Source organism: Cynocephalus volans, chromosome 6, assembly GCF_027409185.1.
Source record: "Cynocephalus volans isolate mCynVol1 chromosome 6, mCynVol1.pri, whole genome shotgun sequence".
In the NCBI taxonomy this organism is placed as follows: Eukaryota; Metazoa; Chordata; class Mammalia; order Dermoptera; family Cynocephalidae; genus Cynocephalus; species Cynocephalus volans.
The window spans coordinates 113455018-113481959 of record NC_084465.1 but is presented as its reverse complement, the minus strand read 5'-3'; the positions used below and the strand labels follow the sequence as shown (position 1 = coordinate 113481959).

At 52.6% G+C, this 26942-nt stretch overlaps 2 protein-coding genes across 3 annotated transcripts; both read right to left on the bottom strand.

Annotated features, from left to right (window-relative positions):
- Nucleotides 1-660: 660 nt before the first annotated feature.
- On the bottom strand, nucleotides 661-3802 carry ZNF768 (zinc finger protein 768). Its single transcript, XM_063100086.1, has 2 exons — nucleotides 2889-3802; nucleotides 661-2603 (listed from the first exon to the last, which is right to left on the bottom strand). Exons 1-2 carry the CDS (start codon nucleotides 2974-2976, stop codon nucleotides 964-966), a joined length of 1728 nt encoding a protein of 575 aa, XP_062956156.1. The 5' UTR covers nucleotides 2977-3802; the 3' UTR covers nucleotides 661-963.
- Nucleotides 3803-4926: 1124 nt separating this feature from the next.
- LOC134379852 (zinc finger protein 764-like) lies at nucleotides 4927-13636 on the bottom strand. Of its 2 annotated transcripts, none has more exons than XM_063099112.1 (3): nucleotides 13114-13636; nucleotides 12849-12962; nucleotides 4927-12151 (listed from the first exon to the last, which is right to left on the bottom strand). In XM_063099112.1, the coding sequence occupies exons 1-3, from the start codon at nucleotides 13307-13309 to the stop codon at nucleotides 11235-11237; spliced, it is 1227 nt and encodes a 408-aa protein (XP_062955182.1). In that variant the 5' UTR covers nucleotides 13310-13636; the 3' UTR covers nucleotides 4927-11234. The 2 variants fall into 2 exon arrangements, with proteins under 2 accessions (XP_062955182.1, XP_062955183.1); XM_063099113.1 differs by having other exon boundaries at nucleotides 4927-12148; nucleotides 13114-13633.
- Between the last annotated feature and the right edge of the window lie 13306 nt (nucleotides 13637-26942).

The window sequence follows — 26942 nt, the reverse complement described above, 5'->3', positions numbered from 1 at the left end:
AGTCTTAGAGTCAGGATCTGGACAAGGTGGTGGCTAGAAGTTCCAGCTCAGGAGATTGGGCAGCTGAGTGTCAGGAACCAGGGGGAGATGGAAAAATGGGCTCCACGCCTGGATGTGAGAATGAGGGTCTGTTTTATAGTCCAAGGACAAACCTTCTGTTTAGGAAGAGGAATTGCCACAAAGTTGGGGGCTTTCTCACGCCTCCCCCACATGGCCCCCTCTGTGTTGGTGCAGCATTCAAAGCATGAAACACAAACTTGGGCAGATATGGACAAATCATGTCTTCTGAGCCTCAGATTACGAGATTCCACTGAAACGTGGAATATAAAACCACATCCAGATAAGGCCCCAGGGCTTCACTGGCTGTTCCAGCTGTGACTAGTGTCTTCCACTGCCCAGGGCACCGGACACACTCACATTTCAAGAACAAGTCTCTTTTACCACATAAAGGTTTTTATTGAATTCAAATTCAGGGGCTCCAAAGCCTGAGGAAGGGAGGCTGGGGTTTGCACTGAGGCCCAGGCCCACCCCAGGGCCACACTCCCCACCCAACCTACCCTCTCACCCCCTTCCTGACTCAACGAGGGTCTCAGCAGCTACCAATCAACCTAAGCTACGCCACTCTAATTACATAGCCCCCCCTCCCTCCCCCCACCCCTCTAGCACTTGGCCAAACCAGGCACCCACCAAGGCGCATGCTGCTGAGGCCAGCTCTCGGCTGACCTCCTTCTGGATCTCTCCCAGAGCCTCTTGCCGCCTGTCTGGCCTCCCTCCAACCCCTCCTCACAGCCCATTTCCCATAAGTCTCCAGGGCATATAACTTCCTCCACCCTTGCCCGTCTTCTAGAATCCTCAACTCCTCCATTCTCCTCCAGTTTTTCCACCATCCTCTCTAAAAGTTTCTCTAGCTCCCTGTCACCTTCTCTTCTGCCCGCCACCTCCCCACCCCTGACGGGGGCCCTGTCAGCGCCGGCCGGCTGCGTGGGTCCGCTGGTGGCGGATGAGGTCAGAGCTCTGGGAGAAGGCCTTCCCACAGTCATCACACTTGTAGGGCCGCTCACCACTATGGACCCGGTGATGCTGCAGCAGCGTGGAAGAGCGGCAGAAGCCCTTGCCGCAGACAGCGCACCTGTAGGGCCGCTCGCCCGTGTGCGAGCGCTGGTGCTGGATCAGCGTGGACGAGCGATTGAAGGTCTTGCCGCAGTCGGGGCAGTTGTAGGTGCGGCCAGGCAGGTGGGTGCGGGCGTGGATGGCCAGCACTGAGCTCTGGCCAAAGCGCTTGCCGCACTCAGGGCACTTGAAGGGCTTCTCACGGGCGTGGCTGCGGGCGTGGGGGATGAGCGCCGACCGCTGGGAGAAGCTCTTGCCGCAGATGCCACAGCTGAAGGGCCTCTGGCCGGTGTGCACCCTCTGATGGCTGCGCAGGGAGGAGTTCTGGCTGTAGCACTTGCCGCACTCGGTGCAGCTATAGGGCCGTTCGTGGCTGTGGGTGCGCTGGTGTCGCAGGAGGTAGGAGCTGTCGCCAAAGGCCTTGCCACAGTGTGGGCACGTGTAGGGCTTCTGGCCAGAGTGGGTGCGCTGGTGGCGAAGCAGGTAAGAGCTGTCAGCGAAGGCCTTGCCGCAACGGGGACACTTGTAGGGCCTCTCACCCGTGTGAGTGCGCTGGTGTTTGATGAGGTCAGAGCTCTGGGAGAAGGCCTTGCTACAGACCTCACATTTATAGGGCTTCTCACCCGTATGGATGCGCTGGTGCTGGATCAGGGTGGAGCCCCGCCCAAAGCTCTTACCGCAGATGCCGCAGATGTTAGGCCTAGGGCCCTGACCACCCCTGGCCCGGCCACCCCGTCGGCCTGGACCCCGAAGGGCCCCCGTCAGACCCAGGGGATTCTGGAGCATCTCAAACTCCGGTGTAGCTAGCAGGGCCCCTGTGGGCATCTCAAAAGGTGGCCCTAGGGGCATGCCCTCTGTGGGCTGCTCCCCAAACCCCTGAGTGAAGGAGTCCAGGGGATGAACTCCTAAGGGAATGCTCAAGGGATTCTTTTCCTCAGGATTCAGAAGCATCTGTGCACCTTCCTGGAATTTGGAACTTTGAGTTTCAAACTCAGGGCTTTGGGTTTTGAACTCAGAATTCTGGGGTTCAAATCCAGGGTTCTGGCGTTCACACCCTGGGCTCTGGGATTCATACCTGGACCTTTTTGATTCGTATTCAGGGCTCCGGGGTTCATATCCGGGGCTCTTAGGTTCATACCCGGGGCTCCGGTATTCATACCCAGGACTCCGGGGTTCATATCCGGGGCTCTTGGGTTCATACCCAGGACTCTGGGGTTCATATCCAGGGCTCTGGGATTCAAACTCGGGGCTCTGAGAATCTGATTCAGGGCTTCTGGGTGCAAACTCGGGGCTTGGGGGCACAAACCCAGGGCTTTGGGACTCAAATCCTGGGCTTTCAGGCTCAAACCTGGGGCTTTGGGGTTCAAACTCTGGGCTTTGTGACTCGAACCCAGGGCTTTGGGGTTCAAGCCCAAACGGTATCTCTTCGACTTCATAGTCCCCAGTGCCTTCTTGCTGAGAAATGTCCTCTTCCTCATTCTCACTCATGTTGCCTGCAGGATCAGAGAATTACAGAAAACCCAGATTGTGTGGAGCCTGGTAGGTCATCTGGCCCATTAGTTGCCACAAACCTCCCCCCAACCCAAGCAGGGTCGCTGGCCCTTGGGCAGGTGCTTAAATTCCCACGGCCCCCTCGGCAGACCCAGGACACCCAGTCCCCCACCGGGGCCTCCTTCAAGTCCCAGGTGTCCAAGTCCCCGGCCCTCTTTCCCTCTCACGACCACAGCCCCTTCTCCCACTGCCAGGTACACTTCTCGGAGGATCGGTCCCTCCCTCACCTTTGAGCGACCCTTCGGGGCTCCTCACTTCGTCAGGACTTTGCACCTCCTGGGGCTCGAGGCCCCACGGCGACTCCTCCCGCTCCATCCCTGCCGGATCCCAGTGCAGCGGCGATGGTGAACGATCTTGCGACCCGGCCTGAGTACCCTGAGACCCGGGCCCTAGCCACTCGCCCGCTCAGCGTCGCCCTGGGTACCCGACTGCTCAGCCCCGGCCTCGAGGCCGGACGTCTTGACCCTGGGCCTCCCCTGCTCGCCGGGCCCCTCCCCTACCCGCGGCCCCGCCCCCCTCCCAAGATTTCGGCTTGCCCTGTGGCCCTCACGGGCTCCCACGCGTCGTGGCCTCGGAGATGAGGAGCTTCACGACTCCTCCTGCCGCCCCCAAACACCGCTCCCAGCCCGAAACCCAGTCGTCTGGACCCCCAGCCCCCGGCTGGGCTGCGGCCGTACAGCCCCCTCCCCCCGCACAGGAAGTGTCCGTCCGCGGCCAGTTCCCCCCGCTGGCTAGTGCCGCGGCCTCTCTAGGAGCGGCTGGAGGTGGAAACTCGTTGGCATTAACCCTGGGCTGGACGGCCCGGCATTGGGGTAGGGGAGGACCCGGTGCCCCGAAGCCAGCGGGAGGGGCTAGGACAGTTTCTGTGCCTGTGTCCTAGGTCTCCGTCCGGGCAGGGGCCTGTCTGTCCATCTCCTGGGCCCTGCGTCGTCCAATGCGTGTGGCCAAGGGCGAGGCGACGAGCGAGACCAAGGTCAGCGAGAAGGAGCGACGCTTCCCGGCGCCAGCGGGGGCGGTGTCTAGCTCCCCTCCCCTCCCGGGCCTCCGGGTTAGCTCTGGCCGCGCCTCGGGAACCTGGACGGACTCTCTCTTAGCCTCATCAAGGTTCTTGAAGCTGGAACCCACTCCTCGAAATCTAGTCCCCCAGCACCGGCGCGTCCACCCTCACTCCTCCAGGCCCCCTCCCCTCTCCCCTCCCCTCTCCTCTCCCCTCCTCCTAATCCGCCCCCACCTCTGGGAGGGCTAGGATCGTTGCCAAGGAAACAGCCCCGCCTCCGTTTTCAGAGGCACCGCCCCTACATCCCAGGGAACCCAGCCATTGGCCAGTGAGTCTCGTGCTCTCGCCGCCCCGCCTCCTCTAGCTCCGCGGGCCGCTGGGCATTAGAGGTCGCCGGGGAATGCGGGCTCCTCTCTGGTTGGCTGGAGGCGTTCAGGCCGGTTCCACTGCCGCTGTCCGCCAGAAGTGCCTGCGGGATGAGTGGGACGGCGGTGCCAGGCGTCTCCCCTACTTTCAAAACTTTTCTCACCCCCATGTATCCTCCATTATGTCTTTATCTTTATGAAGAATGAAAGCCAAGGGATCTGAGGACAGACACCTTCCCCCGCCCCAATCCCGGTCTCCCCGACACCCCTTCCTTCGCACTTTACTTCTTCCACAGGTTCCAGTTGCTGACGGGCCCGTCCAGGGATCCTCCTGCAGAGAGAAGGCCTCTTTTCTCTTACCCTACCATTCCCCTCCAACTTTGCCAAAACCTGAGTTTAACTCGATCCCTAGGAGCCTTAGTCCCTGGTTCCTGGTTTTTCTCACAGGGAGGCAGGATTCCTTCCAGGTGAGGGTGATACAACAATTGAGAACTGGAGAGAGCACCATCTGGCCTTTAAGGCATCTAAGAACCCTCCAGTCCTGTCTGACTTGAATGGAGGCTTGTAGAGGAAGGGAACTGAGAAACACTGCCCGAGGTGCAACTCTCAGTTGAGAAGTGACCCTAGAAAGCCAACTTAATGTCATCCAGTTCTCGTCCTTCGTTTACCCTTTGTGCTGAAACGAGTTTGGTAGCTTTCTTGACAGCTAGTGAGCCAAATTCTCATGTGTGTGTGATGTAGGAGCATGGATTGTGTGTTTTCTTGTTGCCTACCAGACAAATGAAGGGAAGAAACTGGTTGGAAGGAAAGATGGTGTTGCTTTGCCCCCCACAGATTTGTCACCCCACTTCCCCTGGGTGACAGAGCCACAAAGGATTACTCAAAGCTCACCTCTTCTGAGCAGTGAGAAACCCCGAAGTGGTTAATTTTCCTGAACCCTCAAGAGAGAGGCATTCCTTCCTTGGGAAATTAACCACGAATTGGGGTTCCCTTCCTGTATTTATTCTCCAGCCTAGGAAGTTACAACAAGAGACATAGGTGGGGTTATAGTTTAACAATATAGGGTGGTAACTTTCAGTGAAACAAGCCAGATGACATTCTATTAGGCAATAAGTGATCCACCAACAAAAGCTTGATCTTAGCAAACATTCTCTTCTTACAGCAATTTCCCAGTATCTTTACATATCAATCAGTAATTTGTCTGTCTTTGAACCAGCAGCCTTGCTGTGTTACAACTCTTTATCTTACAACAGAGACTCAATAGCCTGGGGAAAATTTCCTGTTTTTTGTAAGGTCATTCATTATTTGAAACTGCAAGGCTTTGGAAAACCAGGCCCTGTGAAGTACATACGCTTTATGCATCATCTACATCTCCCCCCCCATTTTATTTATTTAGAAGAAAAGGCAAAAGCTATAGATCAGGTTGGCACAGTTAAGACAAAAGCATTTAAAGCGAAGTTGTTATCATTTAGCATGGCAAGTCCTTTTAATTTACTTCAGGTGAGGACTGATGATGTCATCGTCTCTCAGTGGCTGCATCGGCATCATTCCATGTGCTGTGAATTGGGTATAATCACCAATTGTTGAAACTCCGGAAAGGGATTCTGCTCCATATAATAGTTGATTCTGAGTCCAGAGAGTTTGTTGATGTTAAATTGTCCAGGACATTATTGCTTTCAGAGTGTCTAGTCTTTTGTAAAATATTTGATCAATTACAAGTCTTTTGTTTAGGAACAGGATGTCTCATCCAAGTTACAAACACCCTCTTAAAAGCCAGGAAAATTTAGACAGCTGCTTTTGTAGAGAAGACGTTATTTCCCCCTTTATGATCAAGGCATTCCTCATAAAAGCATTGATGATCGATATCTTGATTGAAAAGGTCTTACTTTTCTTTGCGTAAATCCCACAGCACTGGGAATTCCTTTCCCAGGGGGTTATTAAAAGAAGCATCCCGGCTCACTTTCTTTCAGTGATCTGTTCCATGTCGGCGGCGGGGGGGGGGGGGGGGGGTGAACAGCAGGATGAAGCAGCAGTTAGGCCAAATTAAGGCAACATGAAAGAGGGGTCAGCAATTTAGAAGTGAGACATGCTATCTTATATCCAAAGTTTTAAATTATATCCTGTTATAAAGAGACAGAGTTAATTTTCATTGAACTTATAAAAATAGCCACATTGCCATAATAATCATAAGGATACTTAAAGTTATTAAATTTGGGGGGATCAAATAGGGAGAAAACAAATATTTTTATCTCTGTTTTAAATGACATTTTACCAAACTGTCATTAGTTATAGATAGCTTAAGAGAGAGAGAGGGAGTTTTCTCACATTTGGAAAACATTAGGAGAACCAGCAGTGTTTTAAAATAAGGAAATTATAAAAATCCATAATTTTTAAAAATTAATTTACCATTACACAGAGGAAAGTGTAAGAGATAGCATCTTCCATTCTCCTGAAAGATGAGAACAAGAATTTGGAGAATACCAAGTGGTAAAAGGCTAAAATGATCTATTGAGAAAAGATCTCAATAGAGACTATTAGAATCATAGAGATGGTCCCAAAAATGAACTGGGGGTAACTTTCTGCCCCCCAAAGGAACAGCCTCCAGCTCCCATCTCAAAGTCTGTTTGTCCTAAAACCTTTACTAAGAATGGCTCACCTGGTCCAGCATTAGAGAGCCCACACAGGCAGAACACCCTACAAATGCACCCACTGGGAAGAGATGGATATGGGGCACTCCCTGGTCATCCTCAAAGCACTCACACAGGTGAGAAACCAAAATGTCCTTCATGAGACACTTTTCTCTGACCTCCAACTTGCTCATCTTCCAGAAAAATCACACAAGAAGCTATCATACCCTACAAAATGTGTTGCAGGCCCCCAGCCCCAGCTCTGATATGGTCAACTGCTTACACTCTTCATGCCACAAGCCCCAAGGGTGGCAGAAGATGGGCCAGGGTTTCAAGTTGTTCTAGCACCAGCATTTCCACGTGGAAATACAGCCTCATTGATGCCTACAGTAAAAGAATGGCTGACTTCCAGCAAGCCTCCTCCAGCACCTGGGTCCTGCCTATGCACAGGGAATTCAACAGGCAGCCAACCTCAGCCTGCCACACACCCACAGCAGTGAGGCTCTGTGCACAGGAAGCCTCTGATAAACCAGAATTACAACTTGACCCAGCACCAACTAATTCAAGAGAGGACAAGGGGGAAGTCCACTGGCCTTGTTATAGCACTGTGTCCATGGAGAGGAGGAGCCCCTGTGCAGGTGCTGAGTTAGGTAGATGTCCCCAACATCCTCCCTTGGTGTGCAGCAGCACTGGGCAGAGCCATTCAGTGCACCGATGTTCATGGTCCAGCCGGCATGGCCTGCACCACAGCACCTGTGCTAGGGAGAGCCTGCACAAGGTTCTAGTGTGAGAAAGCCTTCTGCATGAACTGCTGCCTTGCTGTATGCAAAGGACAAGCCCTCTAAATGCCTCTCTGTCAGATGCTAAAAGAGATGCCCCAGTCTATTCAGTCTGATCTGAGGTACCCGACAAGAGACCAGCCATGGCACAGGGCTCTCTGGGAAGAACAAAGAGAATGAGGGTTCTTTGTGTATGAGTAGGTCATCCCCTGGCCTCACACATTTGGGACAGGCCCTGAGATTCTTGCAAAACTAAAAGCAGCTAGAAAATAAAGTTTTTTCAGAGCAATGGTTTTCGCTGACTTCAGCAAGCATAAAATTCCACCCCTGTAGATTCTGATTCAATAGGCTAGGGGTAAGGTGCAGGTCTCTAGCTACATTTTTAATTTTTTTTTTTATTTTTTAAAAGACTGGTAAGGGGATCTTAACCCTTGGCTTGGTGTTGTCAGCACCACACTCAGCCAGTGAGCGAACCGGTCATCCCTATATAGGATCTGAACCCATGGCCTTGGTGTTATCAGCACCGCACTCTCCCGAGCCATGGGCCAGCCCTTCTAGCTACATTTTTAAAAGATACTCCCGTCTGATTCTGTGGCAGGGAGGCCTTACTTTGAAAATGCTGGCCTATAGGGCTGGTCAGTTAGCTCAGTTGGTTAGAGCATGGTGCTATAACGCCGAGGTCAAGGGTTCAGATCCCCATACTGGCCAACCACCCAAAAGAAAAAGAAAATACTGGCCTAGAGCAGTTTTTAGCTTCTTTGAGTAATAAACATCTTGGAGTGTTCTATTCCTAGAAAGACACACACAGATAGACATTCCAAGGAATCATAGGGGTCTTTGGAGCTCAAATTAGTACCTACTCTTGTTTTAAGTGGCCTCGACAAGCTAGAGACAGGCCCTGTGGTCATGGCCTCTATTTCTCATTCTTGTAGGCCACTGGGCTGGGGATTATCATGTCTGGTGCAGAAAAGCTTTTCTCCTAATGCACCGATGAAGCCCTGGGAAAACCCTCTCCCTTGCTTAAATTGCTTCTGGGCTGAGCATCAAAGACCTGTGGTAACTGAGAGAAACGGAAGCCCTACTTTGGATGGAAGTATCTGTGCCAAGAGACGAGGAGCTGAGAATGGAGTGGGGCTGAGGCTTAAGGGTTTCATGACACTAAAAAATTGATTAAATGGTGGAAGGTTGGGTCATGAGGGCAGGAAGCAGAGGAGTTGGGTCTGGTTTCTGGTCCCTAAGCAAACCTTCCAAACTTCAAAGCACTCAGAGATCTCTAAGTAGTAATTATGGCACTTTTAATTGGCAAGCTGAGGGCAGAGTCTAGATCTGGTTTTGAGTCTGAGCTGAGAACTTGTGTTGCAAGCTAGGCTTTCCCCAGCAGCACGGGGGATTGGGGAGGGAGGGGGTTGTACACTGCTAATAAAAGCTGGCACAAAGGTAGCTCCTACTGCCAAGGTGCCTCTTCTCCCTCCATGTCCTCCTTGTGACAAGGTGGCACATGAGCCAATCCTCCCCAGAAAAGCTTAAAGCAAGGGAGGATTTGGTGGGGTGGGATTTGAAGATTTGGTTGGGATCGAGTCAGTTCACTACTTCATCTGAAGTGTCTTTTCTTCAAATATCCTACCTCCTTCTTTAGAATTTTCTCCAGGTTGACTCATTTGGTTTCTTCCTCCCTAAGGTAGCCAGACGCAGGGCTGAAATGAACGAACAGGCTGTGTGCACAGCCAGCAGAGGACAGAAGCCCTCGCTACTACTCTCTGAGGGAAATGTCCTGACCACAGGCAGGCAGGGTCTGCCCATGGCTGGCTGCTTCTGTTACCTGCACAAGAGTGGGCTCTGACCACAAAGGACTTAGTGATAGATGCATAATGGAGTCACAAGGTGGTGTGGCGGCGGCGGGGGGTGGGGGAGCGGGATTCTCTGCAGAGCATGGGAATACAGATGGGTATGGTCCCCTATGGCTACAAATCTAACACAAATGTTCCTGGCCTAGTCCCCTTTGTTCACAGTGGTGGGGATCTAAACAGCAAAGATGCAAGCTTTGCTTTCACCTTGGAACTCTCATCCCAGGCTGGTTTCTCCCTCAACCTGGTCTGTCATGTGGCTGTTTTGTCAGACCCATCTGGTGCCTGGGCTTTGCTGACACTGGGCTAGCCTGTCCCAGTCCAGATTAAGGCCTACACATTGTCATAGGGAGTGGGCAGATCCCTCCGGAACCCTGGCTGAGACACTGGCAAGGAACTCAGGAGGGATGTGGTAAAGACAGCAGTAAACCAAGAACCCTGGGGTCTCATTCTGCATGTGACCTTGGACAGGTTGCTTCGCCATCCCTCTCAGTGTCCTCAACTGCAAAAGGATGGAAAAGCTGAGATCTCTGGTTCAAAAATGTGATGAGGCCCTCCTGGCTGGGACTAGGCTGACCAAAAAGGCCTGAGCCATCGGGCTCTCCCAGGGAGGCCAAGGGAGGACTGAGGGACCTCTCGGGGCCTTCCCTTTCAAAACTAGGAATAGCCGGTCAGCTGAGAGTGCTGCCGTGGCACAGCAGACATACCACTTGGATTGGGATGAAAGATTCAATCCTGACTGCCTCCTTTTGACTGGGATGTCCTCTTCAAGCAAGTTGCTTTCATCTCCAGCGATGAGCATGACATGACTTGATGGACAAGCCAGTACTTTGAAAATCATAAAATGCAGGGCTGGCCCGTGGCTCACTCGGGAGAGTGCGGTGCTGATAACATCAAGGCCACGGGTTCGGATCCCTATATAGGGATGGCCGGTTAGCTCACTGGTTGAGCGTGGTGCTGACAACACCAAGCCAAGGGTTAAGATCCCCTTACCGGCCATCCTTAAAAAAAAAAAAAAGAAAGAAAGAAAATCATAAAATGCGATACAAGCAAAGATCTAAAAAAAGCCTATTTTCACTTCTCTTCTGCCACCCTTTCACATACATGCTCTCTCCAATTCAGGAAAACCTGAATGCTGTAGAGAATGGTTTGCAAACTCAAATGACTATAGGAGCCCAGCAGGTCATATAAATGAATGGCAAATGCCAGGTGAATAAGGCCTGCTTTGACAGACACGGGTTCAAGAAATATTTCACTTTCTTCTTTACTCTACTTGAAGAAAAACACCAAAAATGCTAAAAGCGAGCCATGACAAATGTTAACAGATGCTTGGCCAGGAGGGTCATGGTGAACAGTTCTGGCTGCAGCTCCATCGACTGGATGGATTGGGGGCACAGGGGATAGATTAGGGGCACCAGGGATGGACTGGGAGCAGGGGGGATAGACTAGGGCCACAGGGGTGGGCTCAGCTCCCACCAACTATGGTCTTGCAGGAGTTTAGGATAAGCTGCCAAATCTATGAATTTTTCCAAAAAAGCCAGAAACCTCGATTTTTGTGTGAAGTATCCCAATTTTTAAATTTTGACCACTAATTCATAACATTTAAAAATGCTGCCTGGGCCAAAAAATAAACAAACAAGGTAGCTACAGGCCAGATTCATTATGCCACCATCAGTTTTCAACTTCTGCAGTAAAAAGACATGGGTAAATCAAGGTTCCCATTTACCTCAATCCTCTTAACACATGGGGGTCTGATGGGGCTTTTCACCTCAGCCCTGGCTCAGCAAACGGGGCTGCTAGAGTCTGGGGCAGGAGGGACCAAGATGAGGGCAGACGGAGATGAGACTGTTCTCATCCCCCAGCTCCAGCTCCTGCCAGGAATTCTGTGACCTCCCTGGAGCCATGCTGGGCCCCAGACAACGTCTAGATCTTCACCCTGTGCCTTGTCACTTTTGAGGTTGTCACCCGCACTCCTGGAATATCTCTGGATAGTGCTGGAAGCCCACAGGTGGGTCCAGGTCCCCCCGGCCAGGGGCCAGGGACACAGACAACCCACTGGCTCTCCGGCCCCTGCGCCCCCCGGCCCCTGGTCGATGGACCCACTGGTGCTTGGCCATGGCTGACTTCTGGCCGAAGCACCTGCCACACTGAGGGCAGGGGTAGGGGCGCTCGCCGCTGTGGGTGCGCCTGTGGGCTGCCATTTCGGAGCTCTGGCGGAAGCAGCGCCCGCAGTCCGGGCACGGGTAGGGCTTCTCGCCAGTGTGGGTGCGCACGTGGCGCCGCAGGTCCGAGGCGTGGGCAAAGGCGCGGCCGCAGTGAGCGCAGGGGAAAGGCGTCTCGCCGCTGTGTACCCGCTGGTGCTGGTACAGGGCCGAGCTCTGGCTGAAGCTGCGGCCACAGGCAGCACAGTGGTAGGGCTTCTCGCCTGTGTGCACCCGCAGGTGGGTGGTGAGGGCAGAGCGCTGGGTGAAGGCCCGGCCGCAGTCGGGGCAGCAGTGGGGCCGCTCACCTCGGTGGATGGCCCGGTGCTTGCTCAGGGAGGAGGCCTGGCTGAAGCCCTTGCCGCAGTCCGGGCAGCCGAAGGGCTTCTCGCCCGTGTGGGTGTAGAGGTGCTCCACCAGCGTGGAGCGCCAGGCAAAACTCTTCCCGCACACGTGGCAGCCGTGACGCTGGTCTGCTCGCAGGACACGGGGGTGGGCGCCGAGCGGGGGGCGACCCCGGCGAGGCCCCTTGGACGGCTGCTCCAAACCGTAAGGGAGCCCAGGAGAGGGGACCAGGGGAGCCTTCAGCCCAGGAGGACCTGTGGCCATTGAAAAGGTCTTCCCCAGAGCTTCAGTCCCTTCCCTTTGTCTCTTCTTTTCCTTGTTTCTGGAACCTGCTGGGAGGTAAGGGGAGAGCTCAGACTCTGGCTCAATCCTAGTCCTTGAATCCCATACCCCATTTGGTGACAGAGAAGACCCTTAAGTGCAGCCGCCTTGGCGCTCAGCACCCAGGCAGGGCAGCTAGGACGGACATCTTTTCCTTGCCTGCAAAGACAGAAAGAGGAGAAGAGGGAAGGAATAGAACATTGTGCCTCAGGGCTGGGGAAATGGCACTTGCAGGGAGGCGGGAGAGATGACATCTGGGCTACATTACGAAGGACGAGTGTACATCGAAGATGCTCCAGGAAGCAGGAACAGCACAAAGAAAAGCGTGAAAATGGCCGGCACTGCTAAATTCAGTGGGGCTGGGCACTTTGCAAAGGTTAACAAGATGAATTGAAGGAGGAAAACATTGGAAGCCAAGAGAAAGTAAACTAACACAGGAGGTGGCAGAGGAGCCAGAGTGTGGGAACACAGCAGGGAGGATGACCTGGAGATAGATACACGTAGTCAACAGCGTTTAAGACCAACTAGGTGTGAGGAGCTCAGAGGCGGGTATGCCAGGGCCTGAGTCCAATCACAGCCCGTTTCTAGGGGAAATCCAGAAGCCAGGCAGGGGCCAGGAAAGCAATTCAGGGAAGAAACTGCTAAGCAGAGGGTGCCAGGATGGGTCAGGCACAAAGTCCTCATGAGACTGAGTACCCAATACTTCACCTGTATCTGCTCCTGCCGGACCCTTCGCCACCTCCGGATCCTGGGCATCGGGTCCCCACAAGTCCGCCTCTCCCTCCACCCAGGAGATGAGCGCTGGCTTGGTGCCTCCGACTCCTGGAGGAGAAGAACGCAAACCCCACGCTGCGGGGAGGCCGCCCTGCACGGGCCCACTGCCGGGACCTCGGACCCCCCACTCCACGTGCAAGACCGAGACGGGCAGGGAATGCGGGGACTGCGGGCCGGGGCGACTGGGTAGGGCTCTCACCGAGCGCGCCCAGGTGGCCATAGGTCTCGCGCATCACGTCGCGGTACAGGGCCCTCTGCGCGGGCCGCAGACACCCCCACTCCTCCGGGGAGAAGTACACGGCCACGTCCGCGAACCTCACGGCCCCGGGCTTCCTCCACTCGCGCCCGGCCCCGTCTGGGTCCCGGGAGGGGCGCGGGGCCGGAGGCGGTGCCATGGGAACCGCCGGTCCCGGCGACGCGCCAGCCGCCCCCCTGGCCGGGCCTGGGTCAGCAGAACCTCTCTCGCCCAAGAACGCGTCCCCAGACCGGGTCCCGGGGTTGGAAGGTGGTCATTACGGAGAGAGAGAGCAGGGACCGGCCTCTCGAGGGCCCACTAAAGTGGATGACAACTAAGAGCCGAAGGCTGCGAGGACGTCATCAGAACTGCAGGATGCCTTCATAAAACATGGCGGCAACGCGGCCTCCCGAACTTTGCTCCGGCGCAAAAGCGGGCCCACGATGACGCCACCCGGCGTCTCCGGGCAGCTTTGTCTTCGTGCCCTCACCCAAAATGGCCGCGGCGGCGACCGGCGCCCACCCCCACACCCAGCCGGGCGTCCACGGCCCGGCTCGCAGCCCCGCCCGGGGCGCGGGGACAAAGGAGCAGCCGGCGGAGGGCGGCGCGGACCGGGGCTGGCCGCTGTCCGATGTTAGTTTTCGTTTCTGGACCGTTCGTAATCGGGCTCAAGCCCATCACTCTTGCTCTGTCCTCATTACCTCAAAAACTGAGTAACAGCATCCTGTTCCCAAGGTGGAGGGTGAAAAAAATGGAGTGGATAAAAGAAAACCGCTGTTGGAAACTGGTTGGAGCCTGAAATTCTGGGAGCTTCTAGATTGTGGGGGCAGCAGGGGAGGGGCGGGTAAGGCCTGAGAAAGGTCAGAAGGACCGCTTTTCTACCAGCTTATCCTCCCCGCACCTGCCCTGCAGGACGCCTCCCGCTGAGGCCTGGCTCCCTGCCCCTGCACCGATGTCCCACGTGTACCTGGGACTCTGCAGGGCTCAAACCCAGTTCATCCCTTTCTTCCCCCATCCTGTCCCTTTGGAGTCTTTAACCCAACAAATGTCACCGACTCCCCCCCATTTCTACCCCCAGACCTCTGCTTTTATTTTTAAATGTCACACTTATTTTAAAATAAATTTATTTTATTTATTGACTGCCTACTCACATTTTTCCCCACTTTGGACGGGTAAGGGGATCGCAACCCTCGGCATGGTGTGGTCTGCACCAGGTTCAGTCAGTGAGCATGCCGGCCATCCTCAGCACTACCAGCGCGGCACTCTGGTGAGTGAGCCATGGGGCTGGCCCTGCCTACTCACGTTTATTGACTGCCTACTCTGTGCTCCCACATGCCATCATGAATACCCTGCCCTGGGAAGACTTGGGGTTTTTTTGTGTTTTTTTTTTTTTTTTTTTTTGGCTTGTTAGATAATTTGCAGCATTTCACACACTTCTTGAAAAAGACTTCATTCACCTCTTCAGCAGGTCTGGCGTCCAGCCTGGAGCTTCTGACTGTTTGCCTCCTTTCAAAGGCTCCCCCAGAGGCTTCGGCCCAACACCTCCAAGCTGGTAGATGCTTCTCCCCACACCCAGGGGACCTGGGCAGGTAAAGTGTTGCTTTGCCTCCCACGGATTTGTCACCCCTTTTCCCCTGGGTGACGGAGCCACAGAAGATTACTCAACGCCCATCTCTTCTGAGCAGTGAGAAGCCCCCAGAAGGAGTTAATCTCCTAGAACCCTCAGGAACGAGGCATTCCTTCCATTTGGGAAATTAACCACGAATTGGGGTTCTCTTCCCACATTTATTCTCCAGACCAGGAAGTTACAGGAAGAGAACATAGGTGGGGTTTTTTCTAAGTACAGCTTAACAAGTTTAGCAATGGAAGCTGGTAACTTTCAGTATGACAAGCAAGGTGACCTTCCATAATGCAATTTGCAACAAAAGCTTGATTTTAGCAAACAGTCTCTTCTTACAGCAATTTCCCAGTATCTTTACATATCAATCAGTAACCTATCTGTCTTTGAGCCAGCAACCCTGCTGTGTTACAATTCTTTATCTTACAACAAAGACTCTATAGCCTGGGGAAATTTTCCTGTTCTTTGCAAGGTCAGTATTTGAAACTGCAAGGCTTTGGAAAACCAGGCCCTGTGAAGTACATTTGCTTTATGCATACTCAACAGTAAAGAGTTGATCATAGCAGGCCAGGGAAGGAAACAGAAAGCTTGGGAGGGGTCAGCCTAGCCAAGGAGAAAGGTTTGATGGAGGGCAGGCTGGAAAGAACAAGGATGCAGGGTTGCCCACAGGGTCTGGACCCCAGCCCTAGCTCTCCCAGCCTCTCAGTCCCCTGAAGGACACAAGAAAAAAATGAACACTTCCCTTAAGAGCAGTGGCGTTTTGTCACCTGTCAGTGCCCACCCCTCAGTGTGGTGTCCATCACCCACAGGCCTGGAAAAGCTTTGGGTAGTACTAGAAGCTCTCTGGGGAGTCTGGGCCCTCCTGGGAAGAACCATGGGCATAGTTCACAAACCTGGGGTCCCCTGAGGCCCATGGCACCAGGCCACTGGTGGGCCTCTGGCTGAAGCACCACCCACAGTGGGGACAGGCCTGGGAGCACTTGCCTGCTTGGGTCAGCAGGTAGCATGAGGGGTACTCACTGTGGTAGAAGCAGGTATCCTATGAGCTGCAGGTGAAGGGTCACTCCACGGAGTACACCAAGCCAGGCTGACGATATTGGCAAAGGGTGACTGCACTTGGGACAGGAATGAGGATGCTAGGTGAATACCAGGTGTTGAGGCCAGGCACAGATGGAGGGTTTGGGGAAGGCCTGGTTACAGGGAGCCTTGGCCAGAGGCTCAGAGATCAGGTCAGTGTCTCCAAACCCAGGGACTCATGACAGCTCCCAAACAGACTCCTGCTGGTCCCTTCCAAATGTACCATTTTTCTGAGTGGCTGTCAGGAAACATAGCAGATTCAAACTTACCTGCAGCCCTATCAGCTCCCCAAGGGCTGCTTATATTCAGGAGACAGAATCAACCCTCACAACAGCAGAAGAATTCAGATAAGTACCTAGCCCCTGGGGACCACCCCACCCCTGGATTCTGCTGGCCAATTCAGGGGCTCATGAGGCAGGGACATTCATACGCACCTCAAGGCCTACCAGAGGAGCAGCTGTTATAGGGTCCAGGGACCTGGAGACAGAAAGGTGAACTGCTTCCAGCATGAATTCACACGCTGCCACTGACCTAGAATTTGGATGACTCATACAGTATGGCCTGATCATGTTACCACTGGATGTCTCCAAGCCAATTAAGTGAGAAAGAGAAGGTCAAGGTCCAAGGCTCCAGTAGTGTCAAAAATTCAGGTCAGCAAAAATTAATAACACCAGCAGCAAGGAACATACAGGTGGCATTTCTTGCTCAACAAAACATTTTCCCTTCCAACTGGAACTGGGACATGGCCCCCACTTCTCACCATTCTGGCTTCCTTTTAGTCTTCCTTCTTCAGGAGGCTCCTGAGCATCTGGGCCCCACAGCTGGAACTCCTCCTCTACCCAGCAGATGAGGGCTTGTAAGACTGGCCCGAAAACACGAATCTTACTTGTTGGGAAGGCTCATCTCGCAAAGACCAGGAGACAGAGATCACTGCAATCAAGCAAGAGGTTTTTTATTCCAGCATGCTGGGGTCACTCCATCTTCAGGACAGAAGCGGCCCTGAGCTCTTAACATGAGCACTTTTTATTCATTTTGGTAGGCAGACTTTGGCAACAGGATGAGTTGTATACAGCTTATTGGTCACCTGAGGTGACTTTTAAATTCATTGGTGGCTTTCAGTGGGGTGGTATACAGACGAGGAACTGGGGAATTGCCCAACAGCCCACCCCTTGTGTGGTTAGGCCCTTCCCAGAACTGGGTGAACTTTGGGCAGTTTGAGAAGTCCTTTATCTGCCCTTACCAGAAAGTCCCACCCGCAGGGGCTTGTAAAACCTTGTGCAAGCTAATTACAGAAGCAGAAAAGCTAGTCAGTTAATATTCAAGGGTGGGGGAAGGGGTTCAGGTCCACAGGCTGGTTTGGGGTTTGGTAATCCTGGAGAAGAACACGGATCACTCCAGAAACATAACCTAAGACTACCTATACATTCACTTAATGAAAGCCAATTGGGCACCTCTTGTGTGCCAGGCATTGTTCTGGATGTTCTGGGTATAGAGTGAAATAGAGTTCCCTACACCCTCATAACGTACGCTATCTGCTTCTGTAGAATTGCGTGCTTAACCTAAGTAACTCCATTCTGCCCCCTGTCTGACCTGCAGACTACCCTCCTCCCTTCTGCATGAGAAACCATTGACCTTCTAATAGAAACAAAACCAAGTGCATAGAAACAGGAGCCATACACAGTGAATTATTACATGGGAACAGGAATCATACACAATGAAAACTTGTGTGCTTGATTTCTCGAATGGCTCATTCTTGGCCTCTGTGACCTAGCTCCCTAGCTTACTTTGTGCACCTGGACAAACCCATGTGCCAATGGGATGTAGTTTTTGCCTTTAAAAACCCTACAAGACCAAGGCCCGAGGCTGCTCTTCCTTGGTTGCTCCTTGGGAGATGGACACTGGCCAACTGGAGTGAATAAACTGCCCTTTTTTTTTTTTTTTTTTTCAAAAAGATGACCGGTAAGGGGATCTCAACCCTTGGCTTGGTGTTGTCAGCACCATGCTCAGCCAGTGAGCAAACCGGCCATCCCTATATAGGATCAGAACCCGTGGCCTTGGTGTTATCAGCACCGCACTCTACCAAGTGAGCCACGGGCCGGCCCTTAAACTGCCCTTTTCTGCATGAGTGGCATGTAAGTGTATTTCTTGTGGGAGGGTGCCTCACAACAAGAGATGTTGGCAAACCAAGATGAAGTTCCTGCTCAAAGTTAACACTAAACTACGGGAGAAAGATACCAGGTATGAATTCTGCTGGCACAGGTTTGGGAAGACCTTCTGGGCAGATAATGCTCCAGGCTGTAGAGATAGACATAGAGCCACAGTTCTAAGGAGGCTTCTAGCATGGGGCCATAGGGTAGGAAGATGTGATACTTTTCCTTACCTATCATAAGGGTCGTGCTTGACACTCTCATAACAAAAGATAGGTTAAAAAGAGAAAAGCGTAACAAATTTATTTAACCAAAATTTTATCTGACACAGGAGACTTCAGAAATGAAGACCCAAAGACCCAGGGAAAACTGTCCATTTTTATGCTTAGGTTTGATGAAAAATGGACAGCCATGTAGAAATGTGATTGGAAAAAAATGTATGATCTTCCCCATGCCGGCCAGGGGCCAAAAAAAAAAAGAAAGAAAGAAAGAAAGAAAAAGAGTATGATCTAATGGTAACAGACTGAGGGGGGATACCCAGCAAGGTCTGTCTGTCCAGATTTTTTGTGGCCTTACCTCTGTGTAGCATTCCTTCCTACCCAGTATAGGGCAGTACCCTTCTGGAACAAAGGTCTTATGACCTAATATGAGACAAGGAAGGTCAGAGAATTTATGGCCCACTCCCACTCAGAAAGGTAGGAAAAGGTTACAGTAATATTTCTAGTTTCTATGACCTGTCTGGGGGAAGAGGAATTTTAGTTTCTATCGCTTGCCTTGGGGAAGAAAGTGGGTAGAGAAACATCAGAGCAGGAGAAGTCTAGCTAGGGATGATACCCGTGGGGGCACTCAACTCCTGGCTGAGGCTCCCCAAATCTTGTTTCTGGGACACAGGTGTGGCTGCCTGCCCCCTTTCAAAAGCAAACCACTCAAAAGTCAAATGTTGATTGTTAGGCAATTATGTTTTAGCCGATGTCTAAGATGGTGGCGGGTGGATGGGAGAAACACCCAAAATGGCTGCGGAGAGTTTCAGGTCCCTAGAATAACAGCACGTTTTCCAAGAATCACAAGAAACCCCCTCCCCCTTCTTCACCACCACATCCCCTTCCTGCACCCATGAATTTCTCCACCTATAGAAAAATCCCAACTCAGCTTAAACCCGGCTCGCTTCCCTCCCCTTCCTTCTTAGCCAATAGGAACAGTCCAGCTCAGCCTGACTGGATATAAAAGGCTGACCCTGACTCTCCCTGCTGCTGCTCCCGCTTCCAAGAGGGCAGCCCGCTTGTTCCTTTGCCTGCCTAATACACTTTGGTTGAGTCCCTGTCTCCTGGTGTGTTTCTTTTGCGCTCGGGCAGGGGTTTTTTCCTTTCATTGTTTCCATGACTCAGATGGAGTTTCCCCACTCCTAGTGGGACCCCCATCCATTTCTCTGCCCATGGCCCGGAGTCCACACCAGTGATGACATTCAGCCCAGCCCTTCTTCCCGATTGCCATGCATATGCAACAGTGATCTCCAATTTGGTGAGTTATCCCTTATTGGTGTCTTTCGTTGGTCCCAGCCTTTTATCTCTCAGGTAGAGACTCCGCCAGATCGTGTGGGAGTTCCCCCTTCTCTACCACCGCGCGGTTCCAGAAAACCAGTTTTCTCTCCTGCCCTCGTGGCACTTTGAAAGCCCCGGCGTCGGGTGCCCCAAGGCTGTTGGACCCACTGGGGTCCCCTTAATCATCGGAAACCAGTGACGACTGTTTTGGGTGATCCGAGGCTTCTCAGTTCTTCAGCGAAGTGGGGACCCTTATAGGTGCAGTTGCACCATCTATGTCCCTTATGGGGGCTGCTCCCTCTTTCCCGGCCGACTCTCCCCTGAAGTGCTTGTTACAACATCTACGTACACTAGGCTTAACTCCAGATTTAAAACCCAAACAGCTTATTCGACTTTCCACTCAGGAATGGCCAAATTATCATTTAGAGAACCAAAACAAGTGGCCCCCTTTTGGGTCTCTCAACCCCGACATCTTGTGGGATCTATATAATTTCTGCAAGTGACCGGAAAAATGGGCCAAAATTCTTTATATCCAAGCTTTTCTTACCTGCCACAGGCAACTATAACACCAGATGAACAACTGTTAATACCAATTTTACTTTTTCGTCTGCTTCTTTTCTTCCCTCCATTTTTTTTACTTTCATTTTGGAACCGGACTTCCTCGCTCAAACCACATCGGCTCCGTCTGCTCCAAAAACCCCTGAATCCTTCCCCCCTTCTCCTCTGTCCAAACCCCCTGAAAACCTGGCCAGCCCGCCGGCTCGGGGACCAGCAACTCTTTCTCCCCCTCTCGCCCCTTTTTCCTGTACCCTGTCTTCCGGGCTCTTAGCTCAGTTTTGGCTGCTCCACTCCTGGCACCCGAGGTCTCTTCCCCATTCTTTTTTCTGGAGCTCCTGGAGCTCCCTTTATCCACTCCCTGTTACCCCCATTTTACCCACTGCCTGTTTCGCCTTCAGTCAACTGTAACTGCTCCGTCCTTGTCTCCGGAGCTCCTGGAGCTCCCTTTATCCATGACCTGTTTTACTTTCGGTTACTGGAACTATTTTGTCCCCCTCGCTCCTTTTACCCGTTTTACATGTGCTCGCTGGCTTCTCCCCCACTCTTGTCTTTTAAGTTCCCCTGCCCAGATCGGACAGAATTTTTTACTTTCTTTTTCCCTTTCTCTCTTCTTCTTTGTCTTAGCCAGGATCCATGGTTATTTCCCTTACCTTTACCTGTTTTGAGCCTTTTTTCCAGGGACTGCCCGGCAGGAATTATGGGAACTGCCCAATCTCAATTCATTTTAAGCGGACCGGCCTCTCCTTCTCGAACTCCTGGAGTTCCGCTCACACTTCCGAGCTCCTGGAGCTCAACCTTAACTTCTCCTCTGCTCCTCCACCCTCCAACTTCTACAGCCATTGTTAAGCTCCTAATCCTTTTTCACTTCCGCTCTGGAACCGGACCGGGTTTCATTCTGAATTAACTGGCTTCTCCTTTCTGAATTCAATTTTAATTTCCTCCTCCTCCTTTGAGCTCCTGGCGTCCGACTTTGATTTCCCGTCTGTTTGACCTGTTCCTCCCGACCCTCCACCTGCTCCTCTGACTTCCTACTTGTCTCTGATATGGCTCCGGCCGGCAGCCTTGCCCCTGTGTGCTCACGTCCCTTCCCCTATCGGCCCCACCCATCTGCCCTGCCATTGCCAACCGTCCTACCCACCCATTTCAAAGTCCTCCTTACTCAGACACCCCCCTTTTTTTCACATTGGTTCCTTTGGCCCTAAACGTCCCTAAATTTTCGAACCCTCTACCCCGGCGGAAGCTATTCTCCTGGCCCCCCATTTTCTTTTTTAATCATTCCCGCCTTCAAACTCCCATTCCCGGCCTGGTGAGAATGGCATTTAAAGATTTTAATGCCCGGGAGGAAATGGCCGAACCTAAAAGACAAGCCCGGGTCCAGCAGAAGATCCAACTCCAAACCCAAGCCTTGGTAGCAGCCCTGCGGCCGGCTGGCTCAGGGAGCCAATGGAAAGGGGTAACCCAGCGCCCCCCAGGGGCCAACTTCAAGTGTGGCACTGACGGACACTGGGCCCATCAATGTCCAAATCCAAAGGAACCAATATGCTCTTGTCCTCAATGCCAGAGGATGGACCACTGGCGGTCTGACTGCCCAGCATCGGAAGGTCCCTGGCGCTTCCACGTGGAGGAAACTCCAAGCCAGTAAGTCCCACCTTCCAGGTCCTTGGCCTGGATGACAACAGACGGGGCCCAGATTTGGAAACCCCTCTAACCCACGCTGAACCCAGGGTCATGCTCCAGGTAGCAGGTAAGTCCATTTCCTTCCTGTTGGACACGGGGGCTATCTACTCTGTTCTGCCTTCCTACTTGGGCACCAGCTTCCCCTCCCCAGTGGCGGTCATGGGAATTGATGGCACCTCTTCTAATCCACGGACCACCCCGCCCCCTTCCTGTAGCCTGGATGGATTTCCTTTCTCTCATTCTTTCCTAATAATTCCCTCCTACCCTGTCCCCCTTCATCCAGACTCTTATTTCCTTTTTGCCTTCACTTGGGAGGACCCTGACACATATACTTCGCAACAACTTACCTGAACTGTTTTGCCACAAGGCTTTTGAGATAGACCCCATCTACTTGGCTAGGCTTTAACCAAAAATCTTAGTCTCTGCACTCTAAAGTACAGCACCCTCCTCCAATATGTGGATGACCTCCTTCTTTGCAGCCCCTCATGATCCTCTTCCCAAGAGAATACTGCCACCCTTCTCAATTTCCTTGGGTCTAGGGGTTATTGGGTCACTCCTTCCAAGTCTCAACTTTGCACCCCCACAGTTACTTACCTAGGCATATCCCTAACCCCCACTTCCAAGTGTCTTACAGTTGACCATATCCACCTCCTCTGGGATCTCCAATCTCCCCAGAGAGCTGATGACATCCTCTCCTTTCTGGTCCTTGTGGGTTTCTTCCAACAGTGGATCCCCAACTTCACCCTTCTAGTGCAACCCTTATACAAGGCAGCTAAGGACACCCTACAGCGACCATTAACTAACCCCACCACTGTTAAACACCTTTTCTATAGGCTATGGGATTGTCTCACTGCAGGACCCACTCTGGCTCTCCTGGACCCTTCAAAGCCCTTTCATCTACTTACAAATGAGCGTTCTGGCTTGGCTACTGGCCTCCTGGCCCAGCCTGCAGGACCGGCCTATCGGGCAGTGGCATACCTATCAAAACAGCTAGATGTCACGGTCCAGGGATGGCAGCCATGTTTCAGGGCATTAGCAGCTGCTGCCTCCCTAACCAAGGAAGCTCTCAAGCTTACTCTGGGCCAACCCCTCATTGTCTTTTCTTCCCATCGCTTGGGGGACCTGCTCAGCCACAAATCCCTCGCCCATTTGACTCCTTCCAGAATCCAACTGTACCACCTCCTTTTCATTGAAAATCCCCAGATTTCTTTATCCACCTCCCCTTCCCCCGCTTAGACCCCACAACCCTTCTGCCTACTCCCTCCACTACTCCCAACCCTTTACATTCCTGTCCTCAACTTTTAGAAGACTTTATTCCCTCACATCCAGGGCTCTCTGACCAGCCCCTATCTAATCCTGACCATGTGCTTTTCATAAATGGTAGTTCTTTCATTGCCCCAGACGGCCAAAGGCATGCAGCCTATGCTGTCGTTACTCTAGATGCCACCTTAGAGGCTATACCCCTTCCCCTCAGAATAGCCTCTCAAAGGCGGAGCTAATAGCCCCCACTTGGGCCCTCCACCTTGTCCAAGGGACAACAGGTCACTATATACACAGATTCCAGATATGCTTTTCTCATCACCCATACTCATTCTGTCCTCTGGCAAGAACGAGGATTCCTTACTACTAAAGGGACCCCAATAATCAATGGGCCCCCTCATCTCAAAGCTACTCAAGGTCCTTAGCCTCCCAACTGAGGTCGCTATCGTTCACTGCCATGGCCACCAGTCCTCTAAAGACCTTATATCTAAAGGCAACAACAAAGCCAATTCCACAGCCCAAGCTATGGCTCTGGGCTCCGCCCCAGCTCCTCTCCTTTTCCTCAACACACCCCATTACCCCTCATATACCAAAAAAGAAACTCAAACCCTCAAGCGGTTGGGGGGAATTATCAGGGACAAGGGTTGGATTTTTATCCCAGATAAGGTAGCCCTCCCAGGCCACCTAGTCCGCAGCATCATTACAGATGTCCACCAATCCCTCCACATTGGCCCAAAAGCTTTATGTCGGTTCCTAGAACCCCTTTTCCATAACCCACACCTCCGAAAGCTCATTGAGGAGGTTCATCAGTCTTGCAACACCTGTTCTGCTGTTAACTCTCAGAGGGGAATTCACAGAGTGGGACCTAACCATCAACTCCAAGGCCATCAACCGGGGGAGGACTGGCAGCTTGATTTCACCCACATGACAACAGCCCAGCCTTCACCTCCAGTGTCACCCAGCAGGTCTCCGAAAGTCTGAACATCACCTGGAAACTCAACATCCCTTACCATCCCCAATCCTCAGGAACGAATTTGAGAGGTGTCTAGGGTATCTGTCAGCCAGCTTCTGCTCCACTCCTACTCCAGCGTGCCCACTTCTGACAACCCCTACGACACCCCCCATTCAGCAGGAAGTAGCCAGAGACGATGGCAACACCCGTTTTCCTATCTAAACCAAAAAGGGGGGAATGTTAGGCAATTATGTTTTAGCCGATGTCTAAGATGGTGGCGGGCGGATGGGAGAAACACCCAAAATGGCTGCGGAGAGTTTCAGGTCCCTAGAATAACAGCACGTTTTCCAAGAATCACAAGGAACCCCCTCCCCCTTCTTCACCACCACATCCCCTTCCTGCCCCCCCCGAATTTCTCCACCTATAGAAAAATCCCAACTCAGCTTAAACCCCACTGCTTCCGCTTCCGTCCCCTTCCTTCTTAGCCAATAGGAACAGTCCAGCTCAGCCTGACTGGATATAAAAGGCCCAGCCTGACTACCCCTGCTGCTGCTCCCACTTCCGAGAGGGCAGCCCGCTTGTTCCTTTGCCTGCCTAATACACTTTGGTTGAGTCCCTGTCTCCTGGTGTGTTTCTTTTGCGCTTGGGGCAGGGCTTTTCCTTTCACTGGTGAAAATGGAAGTCAACTTTTATTCAGGAATCCCCGTAACCTGAGGAGAGATGTTAGACTAACCAATCTCCCCAGTAAACCTAAAGGAGAATGGCCAGATTAAGGCCATCTCCAAGACTCAGTTTTACTGAGCAATTTTTAAAGACGGGGTTGAGGGAACAGAAGGTGGGAAATGAAAAGTAGGAGGGAGAGGGATGTGAGCTGTGGGGGCTCCGTGCAGGGAGCCAGGTGCAAGGTCTTGCCAAGGCTCCATCTGGTTTCTGCTCCCATCCTTGCTGTTATCTCAGGGTCCTGCTGGAGGGGTGGAATCAGCCTAGCTTTATCAATGCATTCCTCTGTTTCCCAGGGTCTGGATAGTACATGTCTTGTAGCAAGTCTGCAGCTTCAGGCTGGCTGGAAAACAACGTTACACTTATGTAAATAATGTCATTTTGCCCCACAACCAAGGTTCAAATATCAAATAACCACAGGGAAACAGGGAACTCAGAGATATGCATGCCAAGAAAAAAAAACTGTCTTTTTAAAATCTTGTAGAACTTAGGGGGTTTTAGGTCCCAACATGGCTTCAGTCCTGCTCACTACCACAAAGAGACTTTGCTTCTGAGACTTCTTTTGAGGCCTTTCCTTCTCCTTTAGTTAAAAGTACTAAGCATAACCAAAGCGCCATACTTTGGGGTATTTTCTGAGCCCCAACAGGGCAGAAGTGCCCCAGGAGGAATTTCTTGGAAATAGCATTTGAGGGCATTGAAGGATGGGTTAGATTTTGAGGCGCGAAGGCTCCTTAAGCTAGACGCATGTCCAGAGAGCTTCCCTGCAGGGAAATATCTGGTTTGAATTTGAGCAGGTTAGCGTGCCCTGAGCCTTGAAGGCTATTGGGGTACATAGGCTCTGAACTTTTTGCAAGAGGTGCTGAGGAGCTACTGAGTCTGGCAAGGGAGGCTGTTTTGAACTTGTGATGCCGAATCTAGGCTGGGATCGTAGGAAGCTGAGTCAACGAGGGGCAGGAGTTGGCGCGACTCAGGCACCCAGCCCTGTCCCTACCACCCACCCCTTCCCTGGATAGGGGTGGGCCGGGCCTCGCCGAGCACGCCCAGTAGGCTGTGGGTATCTAGCACCACGTCCCTGAAGGCTGGGGGCGGGGGTCCTCAGCGCCCGGCGGCCGGAAGTAGCACTGGCGGGGCCGCTCTAGGACGGCGGGAAACGGCCGACACCGCGAACTCGGTGGGCCCGGAGCCGAGGAAATGGAGGCGCCCTCAGAAAAGGTGGAGGCGCCCCGGCTTCTTTTCCCCTTAGAGAAAGGCAGTGAACAGTTTGAAGGCCCATCTGGTGTTGGCGACCTGGTTCGCTCCCCCTCGAATTGTCTTCCCTGGCGGATCCTCAGGCGGCCCTGGGGGCGCCTCTTGCCCGAGGTTCGGGTGGCGGCAGCCGCCGGGGCGCCCGCGCTCAGGACGAGGCTGGGTGCGCGAGCGCGGCGGCGGGGGCACAGGGGAGGGGACCCGGGCCCGGATCCCGGGGTCGCCGCCCTGACGTCCCTCCCCAGTCCCTGGCGAACTCATTTCTAAAAAAAAAGGGGTGGGGTGGGTTCATTTACAAGCTACGGTGGAATACTCGGTGATGTCTCCCCACCGTATTCCTCTATGAACAGCTTCTTAAATATCCCTCCAGAGATGGGCTACCTGTGACATTTCCACATTTACTAGTTCTTTAACTGAGTACACCGGGCCGATGCTTCTCAGTGCTTTAGCGTTCAGAGTCATTTTACAGAAAAGAAAATTGGAGCCCAAGGTCAGGCAGCCCCGTAGGAGGTCCGGGCTGGGGGCGAGACTTTCCCACGGTCTCTCACTGCCCCCTCCAGGCCTGCTCTAGGAAAGCAACGTGAACACTGAAAGTTTACTGACCCCTGCTGGCCATGTGAAACGAATTGGATTTTTAATGTATTATGGTTGTATTAAAAATTAGACGAGTTACTGGACGACAGGACTCATTTGTTTTATCAGCATCACGCACTACCGAGTGAGCTAACCCAGCCCCCAGGACTTTTAATACCCCACTAATATATGCCCCAGGATTTCCCTATTCCAAGCTCTCTAAACAGAACAGAATGGCGGAGTATACAAGAGCTGCAGTTGATTCTGTGATAGGACTGAAGAGATTAATATTTGCTTACCTCGATCGATCACTTGCTATGTGCCAGACTCTGTTTTAAGTGCTTTTGCCTGTTAACTAATGTTAACAAAACATTCATAGATAGGGAGGTAGCCTTACTTACAGATCAGGAAGCTAAGGCCCAGAGAGG